Source organism: Boleophthalmus pectinirostris, unplaced genomic scaffold (assembly GCF_026225935.1).
Source record: "Boleophthalmus pectinirostris isolate CB_2022bp ecotype Guang Dong unplaced genomic scaffold, ASM2622593v1 HiC_scaffold_10, whole genome shotgun sequence".
Taxonomy (NCBI): domain Eukaryota; kingdom Metazoa; phylum Chordata; class Actinopteri; order Gobiiformes; family Gobiidae; genus Boleophthalmus; species Boleophthalmus pectinirostris.
The window spans coordinates 34,236,833-34,249,238 of NW_026570971.1; the positions used below are offsets into that span (position 1 = coordinate 34,236,833).

Consider the following 12,406-nt stretch of genomic DNA (forward strand, 5'->3'; position numbering starts at 1 on the left):
TACTACTACTACTACTACTACTACTACTACTACTACTACTACTACTACTACTACTACTACTACTACTACTAACTACTACTATACTACTACTAATACTACTACTACAACTACTACTGCTATAACTACTACTAGTACTTTCACATGCGTCACTGAAATAAACACATCTGATTGGACGTTCAGGTAAAGTGTTGAAGATTTTCCAAATAAAAACATTCACAGATGAGTTTTTTTTTTTTTTTTTGTAATATTTAAAACTTTAATATACAGTGCTTCATAGTTACTAAACACGTTCAGGTGATAAAAACCAAAACAATAAATTACACTGTTGTAAAAAGCCTGTCCGCTCCTCTTTAGTTTGACCCCGGTACGAAAATATCATAGAAACCATTCAGTCGATACAAATCTGACGTTAGCGAAAGAATAACGAACTTTTCACAAGAGTTCCCTTAAACCAGCGCAGTCTTTTGTGACAATTCCCCTTAAAAACAAGTGTAAAAATATAAATAAAACATACAGAACGGGAACAGCTCAAGAGAAGGAAACTGTCCAGAAACATGCACACAACAAGTTCATAACAAAGTCCACATTCACTGCATAGGCCCTGGTTTCGTATCAACAGTTACATTAATTTGATTTTTGATGTTCGGCAGCCGATCAGAAAGCACAACGGACATGAAGCTGTTATTATTGTACATTTTGGAACAATTTACGGTATAATACTCTCAAAAAACTACAACAGAAAGCTTTAAAATTCAAATATTATCGGTGTGTTGTTTGTAACTTTTCTGCTGGAGTTTGACACCTGCTTGTTTCCATGGAGATGTTATTGCTTTACCTGGAAAGTTCCACAATATGCATCTACAAGTAAATGACTGAAGTTACAAGTCAGATCTGCGGAGAGGTGGCTCCACTCAGTGTAAAAATGTGTTTTTTAATGGTATTTTTCAGTCATAAAAACAACATGAGCAAATGACTGAAGTTACAAGTCAGATCTGCGGAGAGTTGACACCACCAAGTGTAAAAATGCATATATTTTTACAATATTTTTCAGCCATAAAAACGACATAAGCAAATGACTGAAGTTATACAAGTCAGATCTGCGGAGAGGTGATGCCACTCAGTGTAAGAATTAATTTTTTAAGGTATTTCTGAGCAATTAAAACAACTATAATTGACTCAATGTGGGATATACTAGCAGAAGCTCAATGCCATATTGTGGAACATTCCAGGCAAAACCATTACATCTCCATGAAGAACCAGGCAGCAGATCCCCAACCTAAAAAGTTACACAGTGCATCTTTAATACAAGAAAAGCGCATTTTGCCATAAATTTTCCCATAGACTTTTATTATAATTCAAATACTACGTTAAGATTTTAAAATCCCAACGGAGACTAACAAGATAAGTGCTAAATAATGTCCATAAAGCAGTTGTTTCCAGTCCAAAAGGCACTAAAACGTATAATTTTGTGAAATACGTATGTTTTTATAGTTTTTTATTTTGAAAATCTATGGGGAAAAATGAATGGGAAATGTACTTTTTGAGAATTTTGTGATGGGCAGCCACTCGAGATGGAAGATCTCGGGATACAAGATCGTGCACACATCAGAAAAATTATCTTGTGTGTAAGTGTTTTCATTTAGATCAGACAAAAAAACAGTTACGTGCTGGTGAGTTACGTCCCTTACAGTTCCAAAAAGCAGTTCTAGAATGGAAACAAAACTATAAAATCAAATAAACAAAACAAATTGTGAAGCCAAAACTGGAATCGTGAAATGTATAGATCAGAAATTCTGTTAAAATCTCGTCTTGTCTTGTATCTCGTCCACCCATTTCGTAAGATAATGCTGCTTTCTGATTGGCTGCCGTGTGGAAAAAAACAAAAGCCGTCTTCACCATTTTCTATTTGGCAACTTTAAATATACAATTTGACCATATATTGTAATAATAATAATAATACCTACATATTTGTTTGAGATGCTAAAAGTTCCAATCTGGACTCGACGTGTCTTATAGGAATTCAGATATTTACAGTCTAATATTCAAGAGAAAGTAACGCCTGTAGAAAGTACAACTGTAACTTTGGAGTTACTTTACCTCTGATGCCCTCCCTGCGTTACTGTGGCACACTCTTCTCCTCTCGGTGTAAAGGAGGTTGTGGGTTAGACTCCTGATCTTGTATTCCCGTAAACTTGCTTTAAAATGGCCCATATTAAACTATTTTCAGATTTGTGTTGTAATGTCGTTTCCTCATCACAAACAGATCTGGAGTTGTGTTTTTGTTTCATTCACACATGTTTAACACACAAACTCTGCACATTTAGTTATATAGAATTCTTCTCAAAAACTGAAAACACTCCATTCCAACTTGTGATGTCATGTGGTGATCCAGGAAGTGCTCCATTGTGTTTTTAAACTGCATACAACTTCACTAGAATCACTGGATCATTTCAGTCCTAGAATCTCCAATCTCTATGAAACAAAAAGGAAGAAGGAGCTGTTAACTTGAAAACTACCGCTTCATGACATCACAAAGTGGAACAGAGCATTTTGAGCTTTAGAGATGTAGACAGACTAATAATAAATAAGGATGTAACAATATTCAATTCTCTTAATATGATATTTTTATGATATGCATCTCATAGTTTGATATTTATTGCGATATTTTATGTAAAATATCAAAAAAAAAAAAGTGAATATGCTACTTTTCTCTCGTCATAATCCAAATAATTAAGATTTAAAAATGATTAATAAGCATTATTTCAACCTGTAGATTGGACTGAAACAACACAAAGGATCATGGTCTTTGTAGTTCCCTTTGCTTTTTAGCAATTGCTGCACCATAACAGTGAATTTAAGAAAATACACTTGTGATTCGATATTTGAGAATTGAGAATTTTGTGATGGGCAGCCACGAATGATGGAAGATCTTGTGAAACAAAATCACCACAAGATCTGTTTTTGCTCTACCACAACAATAAATGTAAAGAAATACACTTGTGATTCGATATGCTGTGATGGCCCAGTTTTTTGATGATACGATATCACGATATTTCGGTTATTGTTACATCCCCAGAGTTATTCAAACATGTGTGAATGAAACAAAACACAACTCCAGTGTGTTTTTGAGGAGGTAACAACATTAGAACGTGTTCCAGTTCCAGAAGTGCATTTTCCTATTCATTTTCCCATAGACTTTTATTATAATTTAAATATTACAGTAAGATTTTAAAATCCCAAGGGATACTAATGAGATGTGAGAAGTGCTAAATAATGTCCACAAAGTTGTTGTTTTTATTCCAAAAGGCACTAAAAGTTATAATTTGGTGAAATACTTATGACTGAATAGTTTTTATCTTTGAAAATCTATGGGAAAAATGAATGGGAAATGTATTTGTGTAATGGGCAGTCACTAAGGATGGAAAATCTTGTAAGATAAAAATCGCCACAAGATCTGTTAAGCGAATACACTTATAATTCGATATATTTTGATGGTCGACGATATTATTGTGGGTTTTTTGACAATACGAGATCACGATATTTCGGTTATTGTTACATCCCTAATAATAAAGAGTTATTCAAACATGTGAATGAAACAAAACACAACTCCAGTGTGTTTTTGAGGAAGTAACAACATTAGAACATGTTCCGGTTCCAGAAGTGCATTTTCCCATAGACTTTTATTATAATGCAAATATTATATTAAGAGTTTAAAATCTCAAGGGAGCACTAAATAATGTCCATAAAGCTGTTGTTTCTAGTCCTAAAGGCACTAAAACTTCTAATTTGGTAAATTATGTACATTTTAATAGTTTTATCTTTGAAAATCTATGGGAAAAATGAATGGGAAATGTATTTTTGTCACTAAAGATGGAAAATCTTGTAAGATCTGTTTTTGATGCACCATAATAATAAATTTAAGCGAATACACTTGTGATTCGATATATTTTGATGATCGACGATATTATTGTGGGTTTTTTGACGATACGATATCACGATATTTCGGATATTGTTACATCCCTAATAATAAAAAGTTATTCAAACATGTTTGAATGAAACAAACCACAACTCTTGAGTATGTTTTTAAAGAGGTAACAACATTAGAACATGACTGAAATCTCACTAGAACCTTTAACTCCAAAGTTGTACTATCCAAATACTTTGTACAGGCTACCATCTCTTATTTGCCCATATTTTTAGATATATATTGTTCTACTCTATCTATTCATTGTGGCTCATTAGTCCAAATGATTGCGCAGAAACCCTGGACTGTTAAAGTGGATTTGAGGAGAGTTTGTTCTATTGCACATTGTACAACCTGACATTTCTTCATGTAAAAGTCACAGTAATTAACAGGCAGCAAAATGCATTATTTCCGCTTAAATAAACCAGCAAATCGCAGCCAAAACGTAGAATATAATATTAATAGAATAATAATAATAACAATATGCAGTAATAATAATAAACATTGAAATTTCACGTAACGCAACACAAGCTGAAAGTCTATAAAAACAGTGTAAAATTGATTGTCTCGGATAGAAAGATTTAAAAAAAGCATAGAACAGTTCACAATAAACAAGTATCATGCGCAAAGTCGGACACGGATTTCGCAAAAAACAGCCCCCAAATAAACGTCCAGTTTTGTGTATCAACGTTTCCAGCTTCAAAAAGCAACGAACGAAATAAAATAATGATAATAAAATGCAAATTCGTGGCTCAACTTTTTTTGAAAAGTTTAAAGGATTCTTGGTAGTCCGTGGCGTCGAAGCGAAAATGACCAAAGTGCTTCTAAGGAGAGGAGGAAGAGAGGAGGAGAAGAAGAGAGGAAGAGGAGGAGGTGAGGAAGAGGAGGAGAAAGAGGAGAGCAAGAGAAGAGAAAAGAGGAAGAAAAGGAGATGAGGAGACATGGCTTATTTTGCGTTTTTGTTTTAGTTCAGAGCCCTGTAAGAGGAGGAGGAGGAGGATGAAGAGGTAAAATGTAAGATTCTGAGTAAAGGGGAAAATAGATCAACACTCCCACAACACACACACACCAGTCACACACACACACACACACACCAGTCACACAGCAGGGCTCCCACACAGATCCATACTCGGACCTTTAACACACACGTCCAGTCAATATTTCTGAGCAAAAAGACAGAAAATATATAAGAATTCATCTGTCCTTTCTGTTGTTTTCTGTGTTTTAAAGCCGCATTGTGTAACTTTTCCGGTGGAGGCTCTGTCAGACGCTTTTCTCCACGGAGATGATAATTGCCTTGTCTGGAATGTTTCAGTGTGGTCTTGTTAAACTTGTTAAAATTTTGATCGCGATTTCGATTTGTGTGTCAAACGATCTCCAAACTCATATAATCGAAGTTTAAAGTTTATTTTGGGATATTTTTTATATAAATAAGTGTTCTCATTTTATTTTTTAAATCTAACGTTTTGTGTAAATTATCAATAACAAAGTGTTTTTTGAAAGAGAAATGCTGAATAAATGCATCGTGTAACTAAAAAAATAATCGTTTGAATAATTGTGATTTCAATATTGACCAAAAATAATCGTGATCATTATTTTTTCCATAACTGAGCAGCTCTAATAGAGCTCAAACCAGAAGAAGTTACAGGTCAGATCTGTGAAGAGGAGACTGCGCTCACAGTCAGAATTAGGGATGGGCATGATTAATCGATTAATCGATAATTGATCATTAAGAATTTCATCGATTACGTTAATTTTAATCGACAAACCGAATGTAGGTTGCTGTGTGTAGTGTGACCAAACAGGTGTGTACATGTGTCTCTGCATCAGAAGGAGCGAGACACAAACAGTAGGTCAGTCTGTAACGTACCGAAGCACAAATGTGTATTTAACGATGATTTGTACAAGAAATTCCAGGCTTTCCGTTGCGTTCGGGACAAGTGTGAGTCCATGTGCACAGTGTATAAAGCAGCACATATGTTTCGGTGTCCAGTGGGAAAAAGTTTTACCAGGTGAGAGTCGCACAATGTCGATGATGAGTCCCCACCTCCCTCCCCCCGTACGGTGTCCTGGTTTGACAAACACAAATCTGCTCACACTAACCTGTATTCCACTGAGTCATGTCTTTTAATCCGACAGAAGTTGAACCACATCAGCGACACAAGAGCTGTAGTTTTATCTTCGCTGAGTTTATGCAAATTAGCGATGTGGTTTTAAGTTTTGTTTCTGTGAGAGTTGCGCTAAAATGAATTAAACACGTTATAATGTCAAACGGGCTGATGTGGCTCTAGAGTCGTTGCGGTTTATATGTCGTAAAGTTGAATTTATTTATGCAGATTAGTGCAGATAGTAATAATAATGATGATCATTTTAATATAAAAAAGTTACAGTAACAGAAGTGCATTTAATTTGTTTTTAGAACACGCTTTTGTGTCACTATTGAATAAAAGCTTTTCTTTGTGTAACTTGACCAATAGAAAATAAATAGAGCATAACAGTGCGTGACAGTCTTTCTAGTTCCATTAGAACTCTCACGTTTACCCCACTATATATTTAAAACAATATTATTAATAACAGAATGATATTTATTATTGCTCTGCTACAGCTACACCTGTACAAACTGCTTTGCTACCTGCAGTCAAAGAAATTGCTTCATTTTCAAACTGAAGATACTGAAAATTGAATTAAATCTGTATCATTTATATATTGCTCTACACATATATTTAATTACTTTCTTTCTATATATTTTTATTTATTTTACTGCATAGGAAGGATCCATCAGACTTTCTCTCAAACAAGCCTCTGATGATTTTTTCAGAATATTTATAAATAAATTTTTAAAAATGTTCTTTGGTTGTAATTTTTGTTATATTTTAGTTTATATTTGTGTTTTTTATTTAATTTGTGGTGTTGATGTTTGTCTAGTTAATGAAGATTGTTCTATCACAGGGACTATGAATAAAAAAAGAGGTAAAAAAAAAAAGTTTTAAAAAAGGTAACACCTTTCAAACACTCTTCATGTTTCCAGACTTTTTCTACAAATATGGATTCTTTTGTAAACACTGCTACTGTTTTTATTTAATTTTAGTTTAATCTCTGCTGCTTTGAAAAAGGGCGACGTCACAAAACCGGGAGACGTTTGGAAACATGCGGATGACGACTTCCTTTGGGCTCTGACAAAATCTGGGAAAACTGAGAAAATTGCCCGTTTTTCTGTGATTGTATTCTTTCTTTTTCCTTTTATAAATTGTATATTAATTTGTGTTTTATAACTTTTATCATAACTTTTTTTATCACATGCCCAGTGTCGGAAACTACACCGCAAGTCGTCATCAGCATGTTTCCAAACGTCTCCCCGTGAGCGTGAATCGAGCCTATTCAGTGTATTTTTGAAGCAACCCTGAAATTTTCCTTTTTCCCTCTTCAAATGAACGCACTTTCAACAGTATTTATCTATAAAGTAGTAATAATATTTTTTGTTTTGGTGCATTTGTGGGTTATGCAGTGGCAAATTTAGGATCTGTGTAGGAACCCCGTCTCTCTCATTCTCTCTTTCACACACACAAATGAAATCTCCCTGATGTTTTCAAAGGGAAGTGTCTCTCTCTCTTTCTCTCTGTACAAGCTCTTAAATGTCTCCTCTTTTCTAATCCTCCTCCCTCGTTCAGTAATTCTCTCATATCTTGTCCTCCTTTCATAGTCTGATATGCCGTTCTCCTGTTATAATCTGGTTTCTGTCCTTCTTTGACCAATTTCCTGTCCTCTGATCTCCCGTCCTCCTGTTATAGTCTCATTTCCGTCCTCTCGTTATAGTCTGATTTTCGTTCTAACCGCTGTAGTCTGATTTCCGTCCTCCTTTCATAGTCTGATTTCTGTCCTCCCATCCCGTGCCAGTCTGATTTCAGTGCCAGTCTGTGTCGTCCTGGTCCTCTCCGTCTGTGGACTCGTCGTTGGTGCTGTCTCCGCCGGTCTGTGGCTGCGTGCCGTTGTGCCGTTGTGCCAGCAGGGCGGCGGTGGCTGCCCTCTGCCGCTCCTCGGCCTCTCTCTGTCTCTGAGCCGCCGCCTTCTTCTCCTGCTCGGCGTGGCTCTTCATGTGAGCGCTACGACTCTTCACTTTATAGAAGATCCTGCAGGAACAGAATCAGAAAAACGCAAATGTGAACAAAGAAACACAAATGAGCTCATGTCCAGGAGAGACAAAACTAGAGACTGAAAGTGTTTTTAGTCAGCACTGTCAACATGGATTTGTATTTGCATGTGCTACGTTGTAATGTATCCTTAAATAATCAGATCTGACTTGTATTTATTTTGTATTAATCACATAACAATATTTGCCTTTCTCATTTTCTTCCTGAAGCTCATCATTTGTTCGAGTTTGTTTTGTCTTGTTTGTACTTGGACCGGAACTGCTCCCGCCAACAGCTCCAGCAGTTTCTGTGCTCTGTCACATGTTTTGCATTTAAATGGTCTCATAGGGTTGAGGTGCTTCTGTGATATGCAAACTCTTTTCTACCCTTTCATTATGTAGTTTCTTTTTAATAGAAATGTCCCGTCCAGCAGACCCAGAGGCTTTCATGCTCCAATGTTTTGTTTTGTATATGTGTGAATGTGTATATACTTGTATATGTATATATAATACACTATAATATGTGTATATGGGTAGGTGTGTTTATGTACAGTAGATGCTGTATATATGCATTACATATGGATATGTATGTATTCTATATATACATTTATGTGTATGTATTAGGGATGGGCATGATTAGTCGATTAATCTGTAAGTGATCATTAAGAATTTCATCGATTACGTCCATTTTAATCGACAAACTGAATGTAGATTGCTGTGTGTAGTGTAGGGTGACCAAACATCTGTGTTCAGGGACAAACAGGTGTGTACATGTGTCTCTGCATCAGAAGCAGCGAGACACAAACAGTGGGTCAGTCTGTAACGTGTCGAAACACAAATGTGTATTTAACAATGACTTGTACAAGAAATTCCATGCTTTTCTTTCCAGTCAGGACAAGTGTGAGTCCATGTGCACAGTGTACAAAGCAGCACATATGTTTCTGTGTCCAGTGGGAAAAAGTTTTACCAGGTGAGAGTCGCTCAATGTGGATGATGAGTCCCCACCTCCCTCCCCCCGTACAGTGTCCTGGTTTTGACAAACGCAAATCTGGTCACACGAACCTGTATTCACTGAGTCATGTCCTTTAGTCTGACAGAAGTTGAACCACATCAGCGACACAAGAGCTGCTTTTTTTTCTTCGCTTAGTTTATGCAAATGAGTCATGTGGTTTTAAGTTTCGTTTCTGTGAGTTGCACAAAACTGAATTAAACACATTCTAATGTCAAACGGGCTGATGTGGCTCTAGAGTCGTTGCGGTTTATATGTCGTAAAGTTGAGTTTATTTAAGCAGATTAGTGCAGATAGTAATAATAATGATAATTTTAATATAAAAACGTTATTGATTAATTGATAGTCGATCGTTAATTCTCCCGACGATCGATTAAGAAAATTTAATCAATTGCCCATCCCTAGTGTGTATTCTATATCTGCATTTATGTGTCTGTATGTGTACATGTGTTTTACTGCAGATGCCCATCAACAGGGAGTTTAAGGGTGGGGGGTGGGGTTTAAAAGGGAGAAAAATTCAATGCTAACTGGAATATGTATAACTGTAAATAATAACACCTGAATAAAAATGTGATCACATGCTCCACTGTCGTAGTCAGAAGTGTGTGCGTCAGTACACTTGGCGTACCACCACATGTTGCACTGACAAACGCTTGCAAAAAATGCTTTAATATTTTTAATGCAATATTTTCTTTGTGATTAATTCGTGAATGTCCCACACCTAGTTTTTAAATGAAAGAATGGGAGATTACATGGTTTGATTGTAAGTGGATGGATATCTGGATGTAGTTTAGTTTAGGTTTTATCCCACAGTCAGTGAGAATTTCAGTGTCTAACTGCCGTGTGTTAATACTGCATAACAAACAAGTAGTTCTGTACAAGTAGTACTGTTCTGTATCACTGCTCTGTGGCCATCGCCAAACGCTCAACCACTCTGAGTCAAATGTAGTAACTAATGTCATTCACCTGAGTCATGCCTTACAACTTGTCTCAAAATGGCTTAGTGTGTCACACCTGACTTTGAATGTGAAAAAAACAGTTTCTCTTTGTTTTTCAGTGTGTACACAAACAAAAAACTGTGACTTTGAAGTGACTATGCACAATGAGAAAATTCAAGCAGTCAGTGAAGTTAAATACCTTGGCCTCATTCTAGACGAAAATTTAAAATTTATCGGTCACACAAAATACTTGGCGAAGAAGATTAAGACTAGTCTCAGTTGCTTTCGTTTCATATGTAAAGATCTATCGCTCCACACCTCTAAACTATTCATGAACGCAATGATCTTCTCTCATCGATCTTATTGTATCACCTCAAGGTCCCAGGCTCCTCAACCACACTGAAACCACTTTGTTCATTTTACACACTGACCCTTAAGATCCTTGACAAAAAGCCCAAACACTGGCACCACTGTGAAATTACAAAGAAACATCAACTTTTTAACTTTGTAAATTTTACCAATTTTAATCATCTTAAATTATTTTTGAAGTGTCTTAACTGGGATACACCACTGCACTCAGAATTTGCCAGGACCATAAAACGAACACAAGAGGAGCTACTCGTGGTGAGTGTGTTGTTCCTCGGTACAGGACGACTCTGGGTCAGTCCTCGTTCTCTTTTAAAGGGGCCAGACTGTGGAACGATTCACCAGCTCATTTAAAATTGGAAACCAACAACAACAAATTTAAAAGGAAATTAAAATGATTGTATGTTTCCAATCAAAACTGCATCCATTGAAAATGTTCTGTATATATTTTATTTGTATGTAATTTATGAGTCTTGTATTCTCTGTTTTTATGCGTGTAGTTTATATTTTTATATGGACAGGTGTTGAAAACTAACACTTGTGCTAAAACACTCAAAGCAACGCATCTGGCTTGTCTAATGCGATTGTGATGTCCTTAATCAACATAAATAAAAAAAATTCAAAACATTAAAATAACTGATGTTTTGGACGTTTACAGACGGGGAAAGGCTTTTCAAATTCACAGGCGACACATTTCAGTTTGTAGCCGTGGTAACAAAGCATTAAACAACTTAGATCCGTGCGTTAAAACTGCAGAACACACGGCTCCTCGTTGTTTACGACGTCACCTGCACATGGAAACTCACTTCAGCTAAATGTGGTGAAAAACATCTCTTCTTTTATGAGAATAATGAGATCCCTGTTAACATAAACTAATAAACTAAACTAAGATACAGTTGCCACACAAACATGAAAACTTTAATTCGGAATAAAAATAATTGAATTGTGAATAAAAATTACTTCCATTTTAAAAAGACCAAGTAAATACTTAATTCCTATTGAAAATGATTATGATTAAACTTAATTCCGAAGTACAGTGGGTGGTTTATTCCGAGCAGGATTAAATAAAGGTGATTTAAAGTGTTTTCCATGGAGACCTCAATTCGGAATTATTATTTCCATGTGAACTCGAAGGAAAATATTTTAATTCAGATTTAATTTGAAATAAAAAAAATATGTAAATGTGGACAGTGTGTAACGTTCTGAAAACAGGAAGTTAAAACAGTACTTTGGAACCTTCTCCATGGAGACAGAGGTATTGTATTATATTAAATCTGTACTGTGGAAGATTAGAGTCAAAGGAAAAATATTTTCATGGAGCCAAGCAGGAAGATGCCTCCAGGCCAAACGAGAGTCAGGTCTGTGGAGATGTAAGCTCCCTCACAATAAGATGTTGTTAAAATAAATAGACAAAACATTCTTTTATTGTATTTATCTTAGCCAAAGTTACGTACTGTAGCTTTAAGACGGACTCTTTCATAACAGTTGCAGTGCATTTTGACCGGTGCTGCTTTTCAAAGTGCATTCTGGGAAACCGTGCACTACTTTTCTCAGCTCTGGCCGTAGTTCAAACCCTCTGAAATGGCGTGACCCTAAACAGAGCCCCGCGTGGGGAGCAGTGGATTATGGGAGGTTTGGACACAGCGTGGTGCCTGAGAGGTGGACTTGTGTTTGTTGACGCTCTGTGCAGCTCAGTTACAGAGTTTGTGTTGGATTTGTTTGTTGCTAGGAGACGGTTACAATCATAAAAGCTCAAAGAGAAACAGGACACTGACCTGCCGCACTTCTTACAGGGGAACTCTCCCTCCTGCGCCGCTGCCGCCCCCTTGTGGCCGGTGTTGGGGCTGGGCTTCCGCGGCTGTGGGTCGTACCGAGGTTTGGAGATGTGAGGAAGAGGAAGAGGAGGGAGGACCACCCGAGGGAACGGCGGCTGCTCCTGGGCCTGTCTGATCACAATAGTCCCGGCCTGGAGATGGAGAGAGAGAGAGAGAGAGAGAGAGAGA

General features: G+C 36.6%; 1 protein-coding gene across 3 annotated transcripts in view; it reads right to left on the reverse strand.

The window, feature by feature from the left end:
• Positions 1-214: 214 nt before the first annotated feature.
• Positions 215-12,406, reverse strand: part of mideasb (mitotic deacetylase associated SANT domain protein b) — an 85,349-nt gene continuing 73,157 nt past the window's right edge. For all 3 annotated transcript variants that reach the window (XM_055161463.1, XM_055161470.1, XM_020917297.2), the window contains 2 exons: positions 12,179-12,369; positions 215-8,091 (listed from right to left, as the gene is read on the reverse strand). In XM_055161463.1, coding sequence (XP_055017438.1) covers positions 7,866-8,091; positions 12,179-12,369 — 417 coding nt within the window. In that variant the 3' untranslated portion in view covers positions 215-7,865. The remainder of the gene's footprint in view (positions 8,092-12,178; positions 12,370-12,406) is intronic.